The 25924-nt window shown below is 35.2% G+C and overlaps 1 protein-coding gene across 1 annotated transcript in view; it reads left to right on the forward strand.

Moving 5' to 3' along the window:
* Window positions 1–25924, forward strand: part of Mgat1 (alpha-1,3-mannosyl-glycoprotein 2-beta-N-acetylglucosaminyltransferase) — a 79408-nt gene that overhangs the window by 21975 nt on the left and 31509 nt on the right. The window contains exon 4 of the mRNA XM_081735833.1: window positions 24550–24668. Within this exon, the coding sequence (XP_081591959.1) occupies window positions 24550–24668 (119 nt within the window). The remainder of the gene's footprint in view (window positions 1–24549; window positions 24669–25924) is intronic.

A 25924-nucleotide genomic window follows, 5' to 3' on the forward strand; every position in this document is an offset into this window, starting at 1 on the left:
GAAAGTAACGAGCCTAATTTTTTCTCTCACAATTTATTAATCGTACACATACAAAAACTTAATATTCCTCAAAGTACATACCTTCCGCATCAATACACTTTTGCCAGCGCGATACCCATGCTGTATGTGCCTTTTGAGAGTCCTCGGTCGGGATGTTCTTTAGAGAGCCGTCGTGGTTGCTTGGATGTTCTACACAGTGCCCAGATAATGTTCTTTACCCTTTCCGGCAAAGTGGTTTAAGCGTGAAGCCACAGTTTTAACTCTTTTCTTCATGCAGCCTACTGGATTTAGAAAGAAACAATCTTTTAGTATGACTTTGCAAACCATCTAGGGACAGAAATTTAAATTATTTCCAGGATTTTCATTCGTGCTGAAACTGTATAGCCAATTGACGTTCAGAGTTAGTTGTTTTCTTTCTCTTCATAAATTCATTATTTGGGAAGCAAAGGGTTAAGCACCCGTTTCAGTCAAGGGAATAAAAAGAAGTCTGCCGGGGCTAGGTCGGGACTGTAGGGTGGGTGGGGAACCGTTGCTACGCAGATTCATGTCAAGTAGGACGTCACAACAAAGGCGTTGTGAGAGGCCGCATTGTCATGATGCAGTTTCCATGACCCGTGAAGCTCCTTTCGGACTCTGGTGACCCTGGCGTTCAGTGTCTGAAGCACTCCCTTGTAATAGTAAGTAGTGACAGTCTGGCCAGCGGGGACAAACTCGTGACGCACGATTTCTTTTGCATTTTAAAAAAATGACCTGACTTTGGATTTGCTCATTCGAGCTTTTTCTGGCGCGGTGACGATGGTGTGTGTCATTCGGAGCTTTGCCTTTTGGATTCCGGATCATATTTAAAAATCGGACTCATCACAAGTGATAACATTGTCCAAGAAATTGGGATCATCCTCACAAAGTTCTTTCAGTTCTTGAGACGTTTCCACGCGATTCAATTTTTGCGCGTCGGTCAAGACTTTTGGCACAAGTTTTGCACAAATTTTCCGCATGCCCAATTCTTCCAATACAATCTCGTGAACAACGGTTTTCGGCAAGTTTAAGTGTTCCTCTGTCATACAAACACTAATGCGACGATCTGTGTTGAGTAATTCGCGTATACGGGTGACATTTTCCTCCTTTCGCGATGGTGAGGGGCGTCCGCAACGGGCCTCATCGTTGACGTTTTTCCGACCTTCTCGGAACGGTTTGGGCCAATTCTTTGCCTGTGAATCTGGTATGCAGTCATCCCCAAAGGCTTCCTTCAGCATGTAAGATTCCGTTGGCGTGTTGTTCAGCTTCACAAAAAATTTCAACGCGTAACGTTGCTCTAACGTTTTGTCATCGTAAGTACGATAGGGTCGTTGTACAATGGTTCACGCCACATCACTTCCTGACTTGCCGAGAGCACAAAGGCGACTAACCTCGGTACGGCTGGAAAGCTTAAGGTCCCTCCCACTCCTTTTCACCGGTAGCACCGCTCGGCGGTGTACAGTCAAGTGGGGCTGGTTACTTTCCGGACAAATCCTGTAGTCATGGTACATACACAAATTTGCTTTCTTTGTTCAAAGTTAAATCACTTATATCAAGACTGTCATATTTCTATCAGACGAATATTGGGAAGTACAAGGTGAACTGAAAGTCCCATTACCCTCTATGTAGATTAGGAATGTTGATGGAACTAAAATAAACAGAGAATAATAACAAAAGATATATATATATATATATATAATATCATAACCGTGGGACGTAAAACTCAGGTTTCATTTCATTTTTACAGTAAGTTTCACCTAACTTTGCGACCTCAAATATTTCTGAAATGACGAAAAATTTGACAAATCTAGTTACGCAAGAATGTACTTACACCAGGGGCCTAAAAAATTCTGTTAACAACAAGTGCCCCCAGGAGTCCTATCATAGGGCCCCAGGAGCCAATTTTAAATTTTAAATGGAAACCTCCTATTTTTATTGCAGATTCTGATTCTACGATCAAAACAAAGCAACTTTTATTTGAAGCACTTTTTCGTTATTCTAATAGATGGCGCTGTAATCGCAAAAAAAAAAAAAAAATGAATATCATCGTACGTACGTCCCCTAACTTTGCGACCTCAAATATTTCCGAAATAACAAAAACTGTAACAAATCTATTTAGGTGAGAATGTACACATGTCAGGGACCTATAAAATTCTGTAAACAACAAGTGCCCTCAGGGGTCCCATCATAGGGCCCCAATGGCCAACTGGAAAATTTCAAGTGGAAACCCTCTATTTTTATTGCATATTGCAGATTCTGATTCTACGATTAAAACTAAGCAACTTTTAGTTGAAACACTTTTTCGTTATTCTAATAGATGCAGGGTGTCTACTGACCTGGAAAACCTTGAAAACCTGGAATTAGCCTGGAATTTACTTTTGGACGTGGAAAACCTGGAAATAGCCTGGAATTGGGCGAGGAACCTGGAAGTTTTAAAATTGTTTTTAAAATATTGTTTTTGGGGTTGGTATGGAATAAGTATATTTTTGTAAAATGCAAGAAAGTAATGTACTACAGTATAAGTTAAAAGCCAATAATAACTTATTCAGTGGAGACGTAGTTGAGAAAGACAGACAGACGTGAGCAGAGTGCAGGCGGTGAATGTTTTTGGAAAGTATGTTGAGGATACAAGAAGAGACTGAATAAGATTTTATTTGTTTGGCATGGTCGTTGTGACTAACAGTGACTACAAAAAGAGCTAAATTAGTCCCCGATGATGAGAGTAAGGTAATTGAAAAAGTTAAATTTCATGATCTATTAAGTTTGTGTCTTAAGAACCTACATTTCAGTCATTTTTTCTTTTCATCTTGTCACTTAAAGAAACTATCACTTACCATATGCATTCCCAAATTATAACCAGTTTTTGTTAAGAACTATATAAAATTGCATTAACTTATACGTGTTACAATAAATGTCACTCTACTGAATAGACCTTGCAAACCTTGATAAAACCTGGAATTTGAAAATGAACATTTAGTAGACAACCCTGAGATGGCGCTATAATCGTAAAAAAAATGAATATCATCGTACGTACGTCCCCTAACTTTGCGACCTCAGAGATCGATAAAATTGTATAAACAAGTATCCCCAGGAGGGGGCACGGTGGCTCAGTGGTAGAGCGTTCACCTCTGGTGCTTGGGGTCCTGGGTTCAAACCCTGCTCCCGCCAAGTGAACTTTGTGGTGGACAAACACCGTGCTCGTGGGTTTTCTCGGGGTTCTCCCGTTTCCTCCCACTTTCTTCATTCCACCATTTCACTCATCTCTCATCATCACCGTCTCCTTTAGCCTAACCGGCATAACCGTGGGATTTAAAACTTAAAAATTTCATTTCATTTCAAGTATCCCCAGGAGTCCCATCATAGGGCCCCAGGGGCCAACTTGAAAGTTTTGAATAGAAACTCCCCATTTTTGTTGCAGATTCGAATTTGGGATCGAAAATACACAAATTTTGCTTGAAGTACTTTTCGTTACCCGCCTAGATGGCGCTGTAATCACAAAAAAAAAAAAAAATGTCATGGTACATTACGTAGGATTAATTAAAAAAAAAAAAATCCCGAGAAATACACATGCAATTAAAAAGCACGAAATATGTGACCAATATTTTAAAAACTCCTAGCATAAAACAAAATTGCTTTCATGTACATTTCAATGCGACCTTGGTAGACAACTACGATATGGAAAGGAAAGTTTTTGTGTTTTGCAAAAAGAAACGTCTTCCCTAGAATTGTAAAGATCAAGTAAACCAATATGTTTGTTAAATATCACGTCATATGGACAGAGTAAGTAAAATCATTTTTTCACACTAGTATGTAAAAGTACAAATGACAAAGATTTCACAGAAGAACAAATTTACAAAACCTGGATAAAGGCAAAGAAACTTAATTTATATACAGGGCTATTATAAGTGATCTTCACGATTTTAAAGGTTAGTAACTCACGTTTGCTTAGTCACAATGACATGCAGCTTATGTTAAATTAGAGAAAACTCAAAATTAATTTTTGTTTATAAACTCATGCGTGTTATGTTCCTTGTCAAAGTTGCTCAAGATGAGTGAAGTTTGTAATTCAACATACATCAGTTTGATAGTCTAATTCTTGGCACTCTCGTTTTGACATTCCAGAGTCAGGAAATCCATCTGCTTCTTAAATACGTTCTCAAAGTTCAGTTAAATTGTTAGGGAGGGTTGACTGATACACTTGGAATTAACATAACCCTAACTTCGTTGAAAATTCGTTTCACATGAAAGTACAGAATAAAAAAACCTTGCCCTGTCTTCGTTTCGTGCTATCTAAATTACTGTTATAGTTACGGAATGCGTAACTACACATCAGCTTTACCAGCCGCGTAGTGTCTTCCCGTTTTTTTCGAAGAACTTGATTATCATAAGTCCCCTTGCCTCTCTGGACTTGGTTGTCTAAAATTGGCAGATGGACAAAGTGTAACTGATGTTTCACAACATACGCTCAAACTGCACACCTTTCTTGGTCTGGCAGTGAGCAATTCGATGGTAAAACACAAATAATGCATTCCTGGTGGCGTCCAGTTCAATAAGTGCAACTTCATCAACAACCCTTTGACAAAGATTATCCAAAGTGTTTCGTATTGTTTGATTTAGAAAAAATACTGGGAGTTTTAGATAAACCCAGAAAAAGTAGTATAGTGGCGATAAATCAGGGGAACAGAGAACGAGCGGGCCACCCTATCTCACCTCTTTTTGCAATCCGTTATTTAGGAAATTCCGTGTTAAGAAATTGCCGCATATTTACACCGTTGTGCGGTCTTGTACATCTTGCTGAAACCATCTATGGGCAAAATTTTCCTCTGCAGTATCTCTCTTTGCTGGAACTATTTGATTTCAAAGCATCTCCTCACACAATTCAGAAGTCAAATTTTTGTTAATAAAAAAGGGCCCAATTATTGTATATTTAGCACTGCAGCCCAGATATTCAACTTTTCAGGATGTAGAGTGTGTTTGAAGGACCAATGAGATTGCTGTCAAATCAAAACCTGTTATTACGTCTGTTAATGTAACCGGTTAGGTGGAACGTGCCTTCATCAGAGAACACAATGCTGGTAAGAAACGTAGGATCATCATTGATTTGTTTCATCATATCTTCACAAAATTCTATACGTGATCAAAGACATCTTCATTCAGCTGGTGTATCAAATGAATTTTGTATGGGTGAAACTTCATTTTCTTCAACGTTCTTCTCACAGACATGTGACTAATGTCATATTGTTCCGCAACTTTATGAATGCTAAGTTGAGTATTTTCAACAAATGACTGCAACATCAAGCTGTTTGTCGCTGATTTCAGTCGACCAGGAATGTTACAATCCTTTATAGATACCGTTTTCTCGACGCGTCTTACGATGCACTCGACAGTAGATCTCGAAATGGGATTGTGTGGAACGCGATTTCTTTTTTTTCGCTAAATATTACCCTTACTTCAGTACATGACCTTTCCTTATTGCCCATCCTCGTATCATCGAGAGCGTTAGAATTTTACTTTGGGAACTCTAATATAAACCGATTGAAATACAACTTGAGTGTTCAGAGGTTCTCTGTAACAATGCTTACTGCTACCAATATTTAATGGCTTCTACTTTGTTGGATCGTAATGTACAATCAACCATAAGTAATTACAGAACATGACATAGGGGTGACACATATGTGTCTTCTGGTCAAATGTTATTTGTTCCACTAAATTTATAAGAGCACATTTGATCTCTTAAGATCTACCGATCAACTTTGCATCTTCATATTTACTTTCCCTTCTCAAATGGAATTATATGCAGTTTCAAATCAAATCGTAATTATGCACATCTACATAACCATAACAACAAGATGATTATGTCCTTTTAAACTTTAATACATTCACCGATCAATCTTACGTGTTCACTTTCAATTTTAACTCTCAGGTATAATCACATAATCTATATTCAAATCAAATCGCCATCATATATATCTACATAAACATGGCAAAAATGAATAACTTAATTCTCTTTTGACACTATGTCCGGTTATTAATTGAAACTTCATGTTCCAACGGAGAGCTAGTGTAAATCAACTTTCATAGTTTCCACAAGCTCACAGAAAAAATATCAGTTCTTGAAGAATATTATTACAATTTGCAAGTCCTAGCACCAACATCACACAGCATGTCCAGTTCTTGAACCAGCTTTTCATTTATCAACCTCAGGTACAACGATATTATTATTTTTGCGATTTATGTGTTATCGAGGACAACGAAAAATACTTAAACTAAAAGTTGCGTATTTTCGGTCGCAGTATCAGAATCTGCATTCATGGAGAGAATTTCTCTTTGGAATTTTGGAAAGATGAAGCTAACTTCATTTTGTGTTAGTTGAATAGATCTTCCAAAATGATTGGACACGTACTTAAATTGCAAGTGTATTTCTCGAGGTATTTAGATTATCACCAGCCTTGGGTGACGTACGTGCCTACGATGATATTCAATTTTTTTGCTATTACAGCTCCATCTAGTAGAATAACGAAAATGTGCTTCAACTAAAAGTTGTTTATTTTCGATCGCAGAATCAGAATCTGCAATAAAAATAAGGGGTTTCCATTTAAAACTTTCTAGTTGGCTTCCGGGGCCCTATGATGGGACCCCTGGGGGCACTTGTTGTTCACAGAACTTTATAGAAATCTGACGTGGGTACTACATTGTTCCGTAACTAGATTGGTCACATTTTTGACATTTCGGAAATATTCTAGGTCGCAGAGATAGGAGATACATGATGATATTCATTTTTATGCAATCACAGGGCCTTCTATTACAATAACGAAAAAGTGTTTCAAGTAAAAGTTGCTTATTTTTAATCTGAGAATCAGAATCTGCAATAATAGTTTCCAATTGAAATAGTAGAAGTTTCCAATTGAAATTTTCAAGTTGGCCCCTAGGACTCTATGATGGGACCCCTGGGGGTACTTGTTGTTTACAGAATTGTATAGGTCCGTGACATGTGTACATTCTTACCTAAGTAGATTTGTCACTTTTTTTTTTTTTTTTTTTTTTTTTGTTCGGAAATATTTGAGGTCGCAAAGTTGGGGGACGTACGTACGATGATATTCATTTTTTTGCGATTGCAGCGCCATCTATTAGAATAACGAAAAAGTGCTTCAAGTAAAAGTTCCTTTGTTTTAATCAGAGAATCAGAATCTGCAATAAAAATAGGGGTTTCCATTTGAAATTTTCAAGCTGGCCCCTGGGGCCCTACGATAGGACTTCTGGGGGCACTTGTTGTTTACAGAATTTTATAGGTTCCTGACATGTGTACATTCTTACTTAAAAAGACTTGTTACATTTTTTGTTATTTCGGAAATATTTGAGGTTGCAAAGTTAGGAGACGTACGTACGATGATATTCATTTTTTTTTTTTTTGCGATTACAGGGCCATCTATTAGAATAACGAAAAAGTGCTTCAAGTAAAGGTTGTTTTCTTTAAATCACAGAATCAGAATCCGCAATAAAAATAGGGTTTTTCCGTATGAAATTTTCTAGTTGGCCCCTGGGGCCCTATGATGGGACCCCTGGTGGCACTTGTTGTTTACAGAATTTTATAGGCCTCTGACATGTACATTAAGGCACGAGAGTACATTCTTACCTAAATAGATTTGTTACATTTTTTGTTATTTCGGAAATATTTGAGGTTGCAAATAGTGATGCGCACGAGACGAGTCGAGACAGGATTTTCCTGACAAAATTTGAGTCGAGACACGGCTCTTCGAATAGAAACATACACATTTTTCGAGTCGAGACATCACTTTTACAGCACATTTCCAAGACGAGACAGCCACAAATCTTGTCTTGTGCGCATTCCTAGTCGCAAAGTTAGGGGACGTACGTACGATGATATTAATTTTTTTGCGATTACAGCGCCATCTATTAGAATAACGAAAAAGTGCTTCAAGTAAAAGTTGCTTTGTTTTAATCACAGAATAAGAATCTGCAATAGAAATAGGGGTTTTCTATTGAAATTTTCAAGTTGGCCCCTATGATGGGACCCTCGAGGCACTTGTTGTTTACAGAATTTTATAGGCCCCTGGCATGAATACATTCTTGCATAACTAGATTTGTCAATTTTTTTGTCATTTCGGAAATATTTGAGGTCGCAAAGTTAGGTGAGAGACACCTTGTATATATATATATATATATATATATATATATATATATATATATATATAGAGAGAGAGAGAGAGAGAGAGAGAGAGAGAGAGATAGATATATATATGTGTATCGAGTGTTCTAAAAATGGCGCCCACGGACCACAGAGCACAATTCTACAGGTCAAAATAAAGTAAAATATATATATATATAATTATATACCTTTCGGATTTGCACTATGTGGCAACATCTCATTGCAGATAAAGAAGCATACAGTTAACCTACCATCAAATAGTTACATCGATTCTTTCCAGATGGCAGTTAAGTCTAGAGACATTGATACTAGCATCTTCTATTAGCACCGGTGGAAAATAAAACAACTCACTTGTTAATAGAAGAGCAAATATTTACCAAGTTAAGCCAAATGAGCTAAATAGTTTGTACAAAATACGTATTCTAGCTAAATCAGTGTTATTTTATTTTGTAATGAATTCCAAATAAAGAATTGTTTAAAAAAGAGAATGACTTAGATCAAAAGACTTGCTAGATTCAAATAATAAATTCTGTTTCATTGCTTAGATGTTTTTTATAATGTCTCACCGCAGTCTCAGTGAGATCTCAAAATATAGGCCTATACATAAAATTTTAATATTCCTTCTAAAGCAAGGTATAATTACATAACATAGATATTTAAAATGAATACATTAATTATCATTATCACGATTAATGAATTAGATCGTAAGAGGAAAAATAAAACGTAGAATACAGTGGGATTTGAACCAGGTAAAAATGATATCTTAAATTTACAAAATAAGTGTTAAAGGAACATGACAGCACACTCGGCCACCAAGCCAACTATAAAGTAAGATGCTGTTACAATATATTCTATACAATCTATAGAACTACCTTCAACTTTTTTTTATTCATTACTGTCTTTGGTAAACAAAAACATTATGTTATTCTCAGACAGCAAAGATAAAATATTATTTTCGATATATAATTTAAATATACTTTATGTAATAACAGAATATTTGACATTCCAAAATTTGAAGTGGTCCAATGTTTGTTAGTTCAGTTGAAAGGTTTTAAATAAATGAATTAATTGTTATTTAGATAACAACGTTAACTTGTGTCCCATACATTACGAGCTCATGAATTAAGAAAATAGAAAACATTTATTGTGGCGTACTTTTTGTGGAAGATTAAGCGTAATTTTTATCCTTAAGTGTAGGAAACTAACACCAAATTTTCAAATTGTATTTATTCATTTACAGTTTCAAGATTAACAGGAAAGTATCATTTTTGCTTAATCATTACTTAAGTAGCATGGCGTGCAGTTTAATTTAATTTTCCTTTCTTAATATCTTAATCCGTGCAGGTTTAGTTTTGGCGCACCATTCGAAATTATTGTAGAAAAAACATAGTTCTTTCGTTGATTTCCTTCTTATTGTTCCTTAAAAGACCTGCGATGGGCGACATGAAAATATCTTACTTAGCATAGATAAAATTCCAGAGGGCCACCAGAAGTAATTGCTGAAAAATTATAATTCTTTTACGATTTACGTATGAATACGGCTTCCGAATGTATGGCATAAATACTACAGTGCAAAATACACAAGCCAGCCTGTGCTAGGTGAGCACTAAAAAACACGAATGCCATCTAACAAGTCAGAGCAGGGCGAAGCTGATATGCCCGCGCTCAGGCGCGTCAGCGATGATGGGAATACTCATAAGTGAGGATAGTGAAAAGAAGTGGGTTTTGGTAATAATACTAGTTACATATTGTACTTGTCATGGTTTCATACTAGTAACACTCCACTTGTAAACATAAAATACAACTTCTGTACACTATGCAGAAATACACTGCCGATGGAAAATAGCATCTAACAGAGTCACCTTTCATATGTACTCACTTATTTTATCCTCCGTAAAGCACTTGTAATGATTTTACACTACTAACCCTACTTGTAAACCTAAAATACAGCTGTATTACTTTGTATTTAATTCTGTCGCCTCCAGAAATTTGTTCCTTATAAACATGTCTTTTCATGCAAAGTATTCAATTTTGCCTGTAAATCTTCCAAAATGTGGTGCGCCAAAACCACACCAGCACCCCTTAATTCACTCTAGAGTGTTATTATCTTGGTGCATATCCAAATAATTGTACAGATAGGGTTGCCATTCGTCCCGGAAAATCCGGGATCGTCACGGAATCGAGATATGCGTCCTGGCATCCCGAAAATATTTCTTGGGACATTTAAGTGTCCCGGATTCCAACGAAGAAGAAAGGAAGGGAATTTATAGTTAGCTTTTTTTCACAGAATTAAGTATACAATAATTCTCTTCAACTTTGAGCATGGGAATTCAAAACTTGAAGAAAGAAAGAAAAAAAACGAATACATAAAACATGGATTTAATTAAGTTCACGATTTAACTACCTTGACATTGAACGAAGCATTCGTTTCGTTGAGCCAGGGACTAAGGTTTTACTGCTTACAAGGGACATCATCCAAATGTCCGGCTCCCATTTCACTGATTTTTTTTTTCTTATAGGAATGTAGCCAACAATCTCGGAAGAAAATAGGCTAAATGACCTTCAGAAGTAAGCATTTTTATGCAAAAAAATTGTTAGATTTTGAGATGCTAACCTATAACCCACATTGTAGATTTTAAACCCCTTTTTTGTATGTAGGATTATAAGTAAGTTATATTAAAATTTGAAATGTTGAATTTTATTCGCTGAAGATTAACAAGCAACAAAGACTTTAAATTACAATAAAATCCATTAACAACTCATTCGATTTGTGAAAGTCAACAGCCATGTTGTCAGTTGATTTGAAATAAGTCATTATCGATGACGTCGCAGCTAGCCGAGGCGCTTTAACAGGGTGCACCATCGTTGAATTGTGGACTGGTTATGTATGCCATTGTCTCAATTTTCAGTAGTACTTCTTTCGGCAGGTCATAGTCGTTACAACACTTCTAATTTCTCCGTACACCCACACGAATCGTCATGATTGATTGTTTTCAAGCTAATTAGATATCCTATTTGTTTCCTTTAATAAATTAAAACCATCTCTGTGGCAAGAAGAACCAAACAGTTACTAAATTCGTATAAGAGAACTGCCATTCTTGTAACGAAACGCGAAAATTAAAGTAATTAAAAAGTACGAAACAGGACCGTTACGGGAGTAGCATTAAAATTCTTTCTTGAGTAGACAGAGTACCTATAAATCTGTGGGTGGGGAGAGAGAAGAAGAAGAAACAGTGATTTGATGCGTAATAAAACACCCTCAGTCAAGGGAAATCAATCAATACAATGTCAAATAAATAATGGACATTTGATTTTTAAAGAAGAAAGTAATTCTAGAATTTATTTAACGGCTAATAACAGAGGCCAAAAATGGCAGAAGAGTTTCATAAAATCAGCTATATTTAAGGCTGTAAGCATTTCGTATATTTGTATGGCTAAATGACTCTCCAAATAGGCTAGATGTAGCCAAAAATAGACTAAATTGGCATCACTGGCTGATAGAGGGCATGTATGCATTATTTGTGATGACAGAAATTTTTGCCATGGTGCATGTTTTCTTTTCTTTCCTTCTTTTTTTTTTTTAATAATCTTTAAAAGTTGTGATGTGGTTATTAAAAATTACTGCAGAAGTCCCTTACTATCCTTTGTAAATGGAGTGTTAATGAAAAAAAAAAGTGAAGAACATCCATGTGGATACATATAAGACCAATGAAGAAGTCGCATGGTAAGTATGACCTTGAATTAGGATCTTTTTTTTTCTTTTTTTTTTTTTTTTTAAATAAAAGGGGAATATAATAATATGATACATAATTTCGGGCTAGAATTTAATCAGAAAAACAATGCTGAAGTTAGTTTTTAAGATACGCACATTTGGGAAAAAGTTAGGCATATTACTGGTAATAGTTTATACTTACTGTGCGTAAGTCCCTTACCTCCACTTGTAACCAGCGTATTAATCATAATAAGTGGATAAAAGCTTCGGTAATACAATTAGGCCTAGAGGGAAGTGGCACGGTAAGGGTAACCTGGACGGCAGCCATCTTGAAATTCGCCATTTTGAATTAAAGTGAAGTTTTGATAAATGAAAACCATAACGTGTGACACTTCATTTTAATAGCAAATTTTCCCCAAAAACCAATGGCATGCTTATTTTTATTTTCTATGGCACTTTTTTAGCTAGTCAGACAAAAATGTCATTCGTTTTCTAGCAGTTGTTGTCGAATGTTCATATTTGTAAGATTTGTAATCAAGTTTTGATTGGGAACTCGATCAAGTTACACATCTTTATAAACAAGTGACCTGTTTTCGTATTATGATCATGATACAAACAGCGTGTTGGAAACAGTCATATTATGCCTTCGATATTTTCTGTCATTGCTACTGTCAAGGGCGCCGATTTCTCTGTAAATTTGGGGCGGGGGCCCATTCAAATGCAGAAGACACATATGAGGATTTTAAGACAAATTGCATTCAAATTATGCCAAATATTGTATATCCACGAATACAATGAGCGGGGGCTCACATGAGCTTTGAAAGGGCCACCTTTCCCCTACCCCCCACCCCGGGATCGGCGCCCTTGGCTGCTGTTCTTTTAAAGTTGTAGTTATTAAAAATACTTTATTGTTTGTCGTTTGCGCAACATGTCTGCTACATTTCCTGATAATTTTGTGTTCATATAACAACAATTTGTTATAATTTCATTTGTACTTCTTTACATCACATAGGTCCATAGACTTCTCATGTATTCTGGTTTGAAAGAAATAATTACATTGCTAGTCTTCAAAATTCAGAAAGATTGCTGGATGCTTATCCCAACACTATTCATGAACTGACAAATCGCAACTCAAAAAATGTAATAAATTTAGAAAACATGACCCCTGGCAACAATTACAAAGTGCCAGTTGGAATCTTAAAACATGCGGCGAAAATTAGGAGTGTTTCCAATGTGAAAGATCGAATAATGGACGTTTGGTGCACATTAGAAGCAGTCCTAAATTCATACTGGTTAACTATAGAACAAAAATAAGCATACCATTGACTTCTTGTAAAAATTTGCCAATAAAACGGTGTCACATGCTATGATTTTCAGTTTTCAGAACTTCACTTTAATTCAAAATGGTGGAGTTCAAGGTGGCTGCCACCCAGGTTACCCTTCCGCACCACTTCCCTCTAGGCCTAATATGTATTACCGGAATTTTTATCCACTTATTATCATTAATACGCGGGTTAGAAGCAGAGGTAAGGGACTTACGCACATAGTAAATATAAACTATTACCAGTAATATGCCTGTAACTTTTCCCCAAATGTGTGTATCTTAAAACTAACTTCACTACTGGCTTCCTGATAAAATTCTAGCCCAAAATTATGTATCATATTACCCAATTTCCATTTAAAAAACTTGATCTTAATTCAAAATGGCATATTTCAAGATGGCTGCCGTCAAGGTCATACCTACCATACGACGTCAAGGTCATACCTACCATACCCTAGGCTTCATATGTATCCACATGGTTGTTCTTCACTTTTTTAAACATTCGGTTCACAAAAAGTAGTAAGGGACTTCTGCAGTAATCTCTAATAACCACATCACAACTCTTAAGATTATTTAAAAAAAAATAATAGAAAACATTCACCGTGGAAAAAAAATTCTGTCATCACAAATAATGCATACATGCCCTCTATTATATATTAAAAAAAAAAAAAAAACGGAGCCGGACATTTGGGTGATATCCCTTGTTAGTTTTATTGTTATTTTTAGTACTCTGTTTAAAATTGCGCCTTCCTTCTGATATATGCTAATCAATAATCCCTGAATAATATTTTTGGTAACTTTCCGCTGACGATTCAAGAAGAAAAATAATTGTTTTAATTAATAAAACTAAACAGACAACAATAGGAAAATGTTGAAGTATTTTATTAAAAAATAGAAGCTTATGAGGTGGGGGGAAAACGGACTCTGAACCACAACAGACCCTGATATATATATATTTTTTTTTTAATCAGGGGAGAGGGGGTAAATCATCTGCTTACGTTTGCTTAACTAGGGAGGAGAAGGTCTACTAAAATGACTAAAAATTTGATTCTGTAAGACTTGAATAACTCGTATCAAATAGCAGAAAGTAAATTAATATATAACACTTCTTTTCATTTTAAGCATTTTGAAGATTCTAGTAATTTAGTAGCGTCCCAGATTTTCATTTTTGATATATGGCAACCCTAGGCACACATCAATAAAATGCCTGCAAACTTATATGCTTTAAAAATGTTAATGTAAAAAACATGCAGCAAATGTACACTCCGCATTAAAAAAATTGCGACAGTTAATGCCGTGCAGTTAGGCCACCCAATATACACCTTCTTATCCCATAATCGTGTCAGGTAAAGAGACCCCCCTCTCTCTCCTCGTTTCTTCTCTCCCATAGTAAATTAGCTAACAACATGAGCGCAATTCTAATTTCAAACTACACAAGTATTTGTTTCGATAAAATGAAATAACAAAACCGAGACGAAACAAGATTCATAAGTTGATGTAGGGAGAAACTGAAACACACACAAAGAAAAAAAAGAAACCAATGAATGTCTATTACACAGAGATTCAGAAATGAGGCAGAGAGAGAGAGAGAGAGAGAGAGAGAAGAGGAGAGAAGAAGAAAAAGAAAAGGGAGAAAAGATAAAACTGGAATTTAAACGTAGTAAGAAAAGAACCTAACATTATAAAGTTTTGTTTCCAGAAATCCAACAGGAATATAGAAATAACGTTTGTTTTTACATATTTTTCAGAAATATTCGAATATATATATATATATATATATCTGCCTCATTTCTGAATCTCTGTGTAATAGACATCCATTGGTTTCAATTTAACGTTGTGTGTGTTTCAGTTTCTTCCTACATCAACTTATGAATCTTGTTTTGTCTCGGTTTTATTATTTCATTTTATAGAAACTAATACATGTATAGTTTGAAATAAGAATTGAGTTGATGTTGTCAGCTAATTTTAGTGTGGGAGAGAAGAAAGGAGGAGAGAGAAGGGATCTCTTTACCTGACACGATTATGGGATAAGAAGGTGTATATTGGGTGGCCTAACTGCACGGCGTTAGCTGTCGCAATTTTTTGATGCGGAGTGTACAATAATTGTATAAATAGTCTTCTTCATGGCTGGATGAAATTTATGGACCTATGCAGGGTTGAACCTGTAGGGTGTAGGCGCAAAGCAACGATGAATATAAGTGCGAACGGAGATCCTTTGGAAACTACAGTAGCTACTCATATTATATTTTAAAAGCACTAATATCTCTAGTAAGGCCGGAAGTTTTAGAAATCTACTACCACTTCCGGTTTCAATATTAATCGAAAAAAATATAATGTCATATAATAAAAATAAATTCCTTCATGGGATGTACACGTAACACTGTTACCTGTTTTTATGTATAGTCTATTACATTATGGTATGTTGTAGTTTGTCTTAGGTGAGTGTAATTCTAGCTTCGTTTCCCAGTATATCACAAAATGTTTGTCGTTAATCCAGTAACTTGAGATAATTGGAGATCTACTGGAATTAAACCTATAAGACTTAGCTACAGTGTGGAAATTTAGAAATAACGGCAAAAGGAATTATATCCTGACTATACATAATTCAGCTAAATGCTGTCGAATAGGACATTTGTTATAATGCATACGTGTATTTTAGGGTACGGTCTGTGAGGTTCTTTGTGCACGGCCTTGGTGAGAAAGGAAATTGACGTATTTCTTTAACTTTTGTTACTGTAATATCACCTCTTACTATATCTAGTATATGTTTCTCTTACATAATTAATGTCTTATTAACTGATATGTGCAAATGAATGGGTATTGAAGATATCATCATTCAATTCTTTTATAGATACAACCTTTATTTTTAATTGCCATTTTATCATTCCACTCCTACTCCCTAAGTTCACTTTGTCATATAGGCTATTAGGTGCACGAGATCTCTGGATTAAATCCCAGCTCACGCCAAGTGAACTTTGTTGTGGAAAGACACCCTGTACAAGGTTCTCCTGTTTCCTTCCGCTTCTTAATTCACATTTAGTTCACTACAATCATCACTACCTTCTTTCTTAACCTCGGGTGGAATACAAAACTGAAAAAAATATGCGCAGATATATCATGGTTTATTCTTCTGTATATAAAATGCATAACAAGCAATTTCATACTAACGGTTTATTACAAGTGGAATAGTTTCTGAATGTTGTAAAAGAAAATATAATTAAAAAATCAGTTTACATAACTGAAAAAACTATATTGCTCAACGAAATAGAATCGCAGACTGCGGAGGAGCACTCTGCAGAATTTCTGTGGGATTCTCAGCACCCCACAAAAACAGACACAATTAGGAAAATTGTAAATAAAAGAATTAAGACAAAAGAAAGAAAACTAAATTCTAATCCAACGTAATTTCTAAATGGGGCATTCAGTGCACAATGGATTCAAATCCACTTTTTGGTTAGTTTGGTGATATTTTACATTTAAGATTTTTATATGAAGTTCCTTTCAGTGCTTGAAAGATTTATATCCAGGTATTGTAAATACTTCTTATATTGTAGAAAACAGTGCTCCTTTTTTCATGTATACAAATTTTGTCATTTTTTCTCATAGCTTTGATAATTGAACTAGAATCTCTTGTGCTCTGAACACCCCAAATGATAGTAGGAACCGACATTTTCTTAGGGTGACAAAATATATATATATAATTTGAACTGAGATTTAAGCAGGGATAGAAAAGTCCGAAATCGTGGTGCTGATGATGAAAACACAGCAAAAATCATCTTCACTGTATTTCTCAACGAAGTGGCGATTCCTTTAAATGACAGATTGAACTATAATTTTTATGATTCATAATTACAAACGACAGACGTTGAAAATGGCGTGGCGAGAACTAAGGTTGGGCGTTAGAATCATAGAATATCCCTAGTTACACAGCAATACTCTCATCCTAGAATACATATTTTCCACTGTGGAAAAAAGAAGAAACACGAAAAGAATACATTCATTCAAAATACCTAAAACTGCAGTTTTAGGAGAGCCAATTTCCAGAATTATCTGGGAAAGGGCACTCCTATAAGCTGAGTGGTATTCGTACCCCTAGATTCCCGATCTTGAACAGTTAATCAAATGACTACTACTGATTTACAAAAACCGGCGCTTCTGCATCGGAATATTTCTGAGGATTAGCATTTTTCACAAAGTTCTATCCTAGTAATACTAATGTAGAAATGATTAAAAAAAAAAATGTCCTCAGTTGGATGTTTTCTTCAATTTCTACAGTTATAGTTAACATGACAATTATTTCACTACTACAAATATTTACAAATTGATTTTATTGTTATGACGTTAAACAAGTTAGCAACACGTATCGATTCGCTGCCTTAGTTGTGTAACACACACACACACACATACATGAATTACCTACTCTAGTTGTGTCTTTTCTTGGACCATGATATAACGCTACCGATGCTATGAGATGGCGTTAGTATCAACATCTTCGAAACAAGGAAAATAAGGGGAATGACAATCTATTCTGCAATCGAGTAAGGATTAGCCAATGAAGAATGCTGAAATAGACTATCAGCCAATCAGCTTGTTCGATATAATTCTCAGATACCCTTAATATGACTGTTATGAAATGCATATAATTTCCATTTACTCTGCACTTGTCAGCTGTAACTCCATCTGGCGACAATCAATGTAACTACTTGATGAAAACTCGTGGAGTAACTGCGTATGTTTCAAAGTTAATCTACAATGTTGCTACATTGTAAATTTTTATTTCCCCGTAGCGGCTAAAGGAGGCCGCGGAGGACATTTCATCATACAGCATTTTCGCTTTATATTGAGTTGTAGAATAGTGCTCTGTGGTCCGTGGGCGCCATTTTTAGAACACCTGATATATATATATATATATAGGGCGCGGAAAAAGTCCCGGAACGATCCAATATACAGATCAGCAAAACAAAAATAACACGTGTTAAATAGGTTTTAAAAAGCTATCCAATGATACAAAACACAAACCCCTATCCCCCCCCTTCGGAGGGTACGGGGGTAACTTTAAAATTGTAAATGAAAACCCCCATTTTTTATTGCACATTTGGATTCTCCAGAAAAAGTGACAGTGATTTGACCCAAAATTAAAAACAGTGCCTTCATTGATGGCACTTGAATCGTCATACAAAAAAGAGGGAGGTAAAACGTTATGGAAAGGTAGTCTTTAAGTGTCGTACTCTGTGGCTATACGGTTAGCGTACTAGACTGCCGAATCAGAGGTCGTGAATTCGATTCCCGCGCAGAGCAACGTTTTTATGTGAATTATTTATACCCAAATATTGAATTCATACATTTTAACTTCGATAAAAATAATGTATTTGTCCATATTCATTAATTTGCAAGAAAATACAAATGGCGACAAAAATGGTTTATTTTTGTTGTAAATAACCCTATAAACTCTAACCCTATTACTAAGAACTACTTCATAAAGTTAGTTTGCAAAACAGTTATCGAAATTTGTATTCTATGTAACTTCAAAAAAGTACTAATTGAAGTTAAAACGTATGGAATTTATTTTGGGAAATAAAAGAAAAAGATTGCCTTGAACGGGAATCGAACTCAGAACCTCGAACTCCAAAATCCAATACGCTAACCGTACGGCCACAGAGCACGAGACTGACAACAATCATTTTCGTAACGTTTTGAATCTTCCGCCTTCTTTGTGTGTCGATTCAAGCGCCATCTGCGATAACACTGTTTTGAATTTTGGGTCAAATCACTGTCACTTTTTCTGGAAAATCCAAATGTGCAATAAGAATTACAGGTTCCCATTTAAAACTTTAAAGTTATCCCCCGTACCCCCGAAGGAGGTGGGGATAGGGGGTTGTATTTGGTATGATTGGATAGCTTTTTCGAAACTATTTGACACGTGTTATTTTTGATTTGTTGATCTTTATACTTCACGAGATACTGGACCGTTCCGGGACTATAGACATTTTATTTCAGAATGTTTGTGTGTAAGGCATCATTTTATAACAGAGAATGATTCGCAACGGGTGTGAAATTCTCCAGAGCATTGCAACTCGTTTCAAAAAAAAAGCTTTTCCTATCGTATCGTTTAATTGGGTGGGGGGAGGTGTGTAACTTTGCAGCAAAATTGCTTTGAATGTTTGTCATTGTTTATGTGAGGTTTTTCATGAGCTCTGGGGCTCTTTACAGCCATTCGTTCACAGCATGCAATGACTCATCGGCCATGAATCCACTATCCGTAGTAAAAATAAAATATACTATATGCAGGCAATACAACCCAACAATGAAACATACAATAGTTAGATCAGTATTTACAATGAAACACGTACAGGATGAGCACTTATTCCGTACTTTTAGCACGAGGTTACTCAATTCTCTTTAATGATGCATGCCTATCAAGAACATATTCATCGAATGATGGTAAATGTTGACCAAAGCCAATTTAACTACTTAGTGAACCACACATTAAAATTATTCACAATACATTTATTTCAAGAATACTTGAAACACTGCAAGTTTTCCGGCTAAAGTAAACGAAACTTAAATAGTTAGCTGCGTAAACTAACAACTGAAAACTAACGTTTATATGTAGGAAGCTGAGAACACTGAGTATTAATGTAAGTTTTGTACCTTTAAGACTAGTAGAAAAGCTATTTGTATTTCATAGTATAAAGCTTTTCAGTTTTAGAATATTGTAGTAGTGTAAATAAAATGTCAAATGCATTTTTTATAATTCAGAGTAGACATAATAAGTCGAGTAAACGGAATTGTATATTACGTAAATTTCTCAAAGTTGTAATCGTAGAAAATAAATTTCTGTACATACACAACGATCATCTATTTAGTTAAAGAAATTATTCAAGTGGTTTGTTGCTCGTTAGATAAAAATGTGTAATTTTCTTTAAGTGTAATTTTAAGAGTTCTCTAACACGAAACTTGTCATATTAATCACATGCAAAGGATATAGAACAATATATTTATGCGAACTTGTGCATTGTCTGTAATTCATAACCTAGGTATTCTTTCTTTTTTCTTTTCTTTTCTTTTCTTTTTCTTTTTTTTAAGAAAGAAAACAGCATGTCGATTATAAATTTTTGTTCTAGTTTCTTCTTATGAAGAGACACAAGAAATCAGAATTTTAGCGATATGTTGATTTCATGTTTTTATGTCAGTTGGTTAAAAAAAATTACAGCTTGTAAATATATTTTCGACAGAATTATACTATTGGCAAATACATTGTACATGGCTTACGTGGACCAATGGTAGAGCAGTTACCTTTCGAGTAGAGATTGCGTATTCAAACCGTGATAACGTAATTGAGTTTTATGTGGGACAAACATAATGTATGTTGTACATTTTCGTGGCTATGTTTGCTTCAGATACAAATCCGAGTAGTGGTTCAGATTACACTTTAAATAGTTGTAGATTCCGTCTCGTGTAGCTTCAGTGCTGAAAACGAATGTAAAACCTTAATCAACCATGCAAACATAATGTGCTTGAGTTCCTACGGGACGCCAACGCCCTAGCTGCACTGGAATGTCACTTCTCGTGAGATCAGTGAAGTCATACAGTACCTGTACTAATCAGAAGAAAGATGGGTGACCGTTCATACTCACCAGCTCCACCCAGCGTCGTGGTAACAATTGAGGAGCCACGTGAATGAAAGAAGTAACGAACTTTGGTCTAGAAAGCTAGCATTAACGGCGAAGGGACCGATGTCTGTAATGTGAATTTTGGTTGGTCTCTAAGGGAAAAAAATGTAAATGTTTTTTTGGAAAGAAATTATATTCCATCTTTTGTGACAGTAAATGCTCGCATTGGTTATATGATTCGCGTTTTTAACGCCAGGATGAGCTGAGTCTAAGCCTTGACTGAGATGTCGCTGTTTGACCTTACATCTACTGGCTGAATTGTAAACCTGGTCGACTAGGCGTGTACTAGTTAGTTATTGGAACAGGTAAGAACTGAGGAAGACGTGCCTTCCTTTACTCCCTTTAGATTATGTTTAAATCGAGTTAAATTAAAAAGTTAAAAAATGGAGTAATGTAAAATTAGGGATATTCACTATCGTAGGGGGCTTTTGTTTAGGCTAAAGTTTACTAAATTATAACCTATTATTTTTTCTCCTATGATTAGTGGAAATTCGTGATTTTGTGCTTAAATCTTGGCATGAACATAAATATTTTTGGCGACTTCAATTAGAGATTTACTAGTACTACGTGGTGGATGACATTTATACAATTCATTATTTTTTTGCAATGTATTTTCTGTCTTCGTGTTTATTTGTTAAATTCCATTCAGTTCTTCGATATAATAATCAAAACGTGCAATTACTGCAATTTTACAATTCTTGTTCTTCTCATATGATATAAAAAATTTTTGCTCCTATATAGTAAGTTATATTGAGCTTTATCGTTTCTTGTTGCTTGTTAGTTATTTGGTTTTAGTCGTTTAGTTTTTTAGTTCGTGTGGGATGGTAAAACATTTCATTTTATTTATTGTTCTCTGAATATTTCATCGCTATTAAATTTCATTGTCATCGACTTCTGCCTAAAGGACATAACCTGAAGTTAAATTTGGATTGCATTTCAAATGTGTTGTCTTTTGAAGAAAAATTTACTTATCTCTGTATTCGGTTTGAATTTGAAATGTAAAATTTACGATACGCACTGGTATCTTCCTCAATAACAGTTCGCCTAGTTTTATAGTGGAAAAAAATCTCCAACAGTAAGTAATGCTAGAAGATATAAAGGAACATGACAGTAAGTAATGCTAGAAGATATAAAGGAACATGAATCATCAGAAGAACAATATTAGTTGAAATATAGAAAGTTTTCGGAAGATTTGATGATCACTTTTCTTCCCACACTTAAGCATATTTCTTTCCTTGAAGAGTTCCTTCATAAAAAGCACATAGTTTTAAGCTATGAAAATCAATATGTTACGTTTAAAAATACTACTTTTTGTTATATATGATATAATGGGTTGCTTTTCACAGAATGTCCGTCTACGTTTTGAGCCGCAGTCCGGAAGCATACAAATTAAGAGGCTATGTGCAATTAGGATTAGGAATTACATTTCTGGGCATTCGGCATCTATGCCCTTTTAGGCTCGTCACATGAGGGATGACATCCTTCGCCAATCAAACTACCCGGGGAAGTGGGGAAAGAAGAGAGAGGCCTGGGACCTTTATGTTAAGTACCATCCTGGTATTTGCTTGGTGTGAATAAGGAAAACCAAAGAGAAAGTTCACTCAGTATGATTGGCCTGAAATGAGCTTTACACCTCTCTGACCGAATGTTCCCATTGGGAATCGAATCCGGAACCGAGAGGCTGTGTGTGATCGTAGTTTCTGTTTGTTTTGGTGACAGCTGTGCTGTATTAATACAAACGGTAATAATTTTCAAATTGAACGCAAAGGTTAATAAATTGTACATAAATCTAATTCAATAAATGTCTTTTAAACTTGTAGAAATTTCGTACAAACATGAATTTAAGTGTCTTCCCCTTAACAAAACTTAAATTTTTAGCAGCACTTATATTATGTTGACACTTCTTTACATTCAAGCAATGATGAGAAGAAAGACAGTATTATGATCGCGAAACAAAAATCAGAGATTTCAACGGATTTACACATTTCATGACTCCTACACGGCGGAAAATAGATCTTTGGTTGTCCGTCCGTTCATCCCAATGTAAATATGTTCACCCGCCTGGAGGCCATACCGTTGAATGTATTGAGACCAAATTTTAAACCTAAATTTTTGTAAGAATCTCTAGGAAAATTTTTGAATTTTCCTTCTACCCCAAAAATTAAGGATAGTTTACATAAGGATGAAAATCAAAATTAGCTATTTTCTCGAGAACGACTCTAACAATTTTGTTTATATTTCATACGTCAATATTTTATGAACAACCCTATACTGTGGTATATGTAATTTTTCTGGCAAAAAAATCAGAAAGGGAATTTACTTTTGGAGATGAGTTTTTTCGGAAGATTCTTTCAAAAACGGCTCAGGCAATTTTCGTATTTCATAAATAACTTACGATAAGTCTTTCTTTCCCCGAACGATTTGATCAAAAATGACTCAGGCGATATTTTCAAATTTTATAAATAAATATTTCATTAAAACCCTGTATCATTTATGAAAATATCCACAAGGGGTAGGTTTTTTTACGGAATTTTCCAAGAAAGGTTTATAATTTTGTTCGTAGTTCACAAATAAATATTTCAGTAAGAACTGCAACATATCGTGATTGAGTTTAAAAATTGGAGCGAGAAAATGTAGTGGATATCCCGGATCCTTTATTTCTTTGTTGGTGCACACTAAATACGTATAAATATCGCGGATATAAAATTACTATAGAGTCCTCAGCTTGTAATCACGACCCTACATCGTAGTACTGTCGATTGGTGGCGCTTGGGGGGAGAAATAGTAAAAGAGCCATACAAATTCTATCCGAAAGGACAAAGAATATAATTTGAGAGGAGCTGTCAAATGCAGTGTATATCTCATAATGAATTTGGCCTTATCAGGAGAGTAGTCTTTCAGCGTTAACAATTAGAATTCAAAGACATTAATTGTGTTGTAATAAACGTCCTTTATACTTTTGTGTAACAAAACTAACCTCATACATATTTGTCAAAAATCAGAATGTGACAACGCAACAACGGAGATTGTGTGCTCGTGGAATATTTTATATACCATGAAGGCATACTTTCACTTCGTTGTGGACTAGTGAATTGCACCTATGCTTTGATCACTAAAAAAACACTAGAGCTTTTCACCATCTTTTCTTTCTGAACAAAATACATATAATACATCACTTATGCTTGCTGATTAATCCTTTTGCAGTAAGTAAATGATTAGTATTGAAAACGTGCACAAATTTTAAACAGAATACAGAGGTCAGTACATTCTTATTCATTTATTTAATACGTATCCTGTAGTGTCCATAAGCACACATACTGTCTTTTTTAATTTCTTGAACAGGTTAATATCCCGACAGTTCGTGGTGGTTTTCCAAGGTTTTCTTTGCCCACCACCAAATGATAAAATACTGTCGTAAGTAGGTAGATTAGCTGTTATTTACTTCATTATTTGGCTTCACAGCGTGTACCCGTTGAGAGACTCATATCAAAGACCTGCACAACTAAGAATTTGAAAATCCGTAATACTTACAAGTATTAATTTATACGAAATAAGTTTACGAGTTCTTTCAATGTTGTATTCAAGCTATTAAATATGTTACCTTGATAGCTTGTGCGATGTGTTATCTCAAATCGTACTAATGTGTGTACACCTTTTGCAGGACGAGTAAAATTAGTAGAAACTGCGACGGAAGATGAATTTAGGAAAGAAGTACAAGCGAATTTAGAAGCTGTTGCAAAACAACAACAAAAGTTGGAGTCGGTAGTAGATAACAAAGCGGTAAGTTTGATAAAAGTTGTAATGTATTCATGTAAGTACAGATATAAAAGTTCGACTGAACTTCCAGTGATTTTAATAAAATACACATTATTGTTTTTATCTTTCTAAGATATTATTAAAAAATTCGTTTTCACATAATAAGGAAATTAAGACGACATAAATCTCAGTATTTTAAAGTGTTCTCACTCTCATAAAATAATCAGTATAAATTGAACTGTTGTACCCATAATATGCTATTATTATGGCATAATAAAACATAAATTTCGAAAATGGACGGGACAAGATGTTTGCATGGAAAACAAGCGTAGGATGATCTGGTAGAATCTGATTGGAAACTCTTGGAAAAGAAAACTTTGGGTAGACCAAGAAGGAAGTGGGAGGATAACATTAAGCAATTCTTTCTGGAGGGAGATTAATAACAGAGTATATTGGTAAGGATACAGGCTGAGGCTTGTTTCTGCAATGATGAACCGTCACTTAAGTGATAGTTTCTTCAGTTAAATTGAACTACTATGTGATAAAGTGATCTTGTGCGGGATCGAATTACGGAAAAACTGGTGTACTGTTTGAAATGAATTTTGGAAGGCAGTTATCACGTACTTCAAGCTGAGTTTTGATCATGTTACTTTGATAAAAATGCGTATCCTCAAGAGGTGAAGAGGCAGGGGGTCAAAATTTATGCTCAAAATTTAGTATCACGAGCCCGTCAAGTTAAAAAGATGGAGCTCGTTATATGAACTTATTACAAATACGTGGACACGTGCTCGAGTGTTGAAATTCCGTTTTAAAGTATTTTGGCAGAAAGTTCCTTGTTTTTACACACTAACTTAAAAGAAGAAGATTGAAAAAAAGTTGCCGCGAAGAACGATCATTTCCTCTAGTCTAACAGATAGTTGATCTATTGTATCAAATTGACACACTCACTCATAGGTTTAAACTGTGTACGTTGTTCCAGGATTGATCTTCAGCTGAAGTCAGTTGAAGTATAGCTTAACGGAGTGGTTCAAAACTACATTTAAGTACATTTTGTGAAGAAAGTACCGGGAATGGTACATTTACAAAGTCCAATAAAAGGGAGCGTTGAAATATTTGTCGCTACGTTAGCACAACTGCCCTCTATGCTCACGCGGAATTTGAGTGCCATCTGTCAGTTAGTTTGTTTACAATGCTTCATTTGTTAGTTCGTTGCAAGTGTGTGTGGACGATTTTTACAATGGATAAAACTATCAAACAAAGAATCTGTCTGAAATTTTGCA

The sequence above is a fragment of the Thermobia domestica genome, chromosome 13 (assembly GCF_964235325.1).
Source record: "Thermobia domestica chromosome 13, izTheDome1.hap1.1, whole genome shotgun sequence".
NCBI lineage: Eukaryota > Metazoa > Arthropoda > Insecta > Zygentoma > Lepismatidae > Thermobia > Thermobia domestica.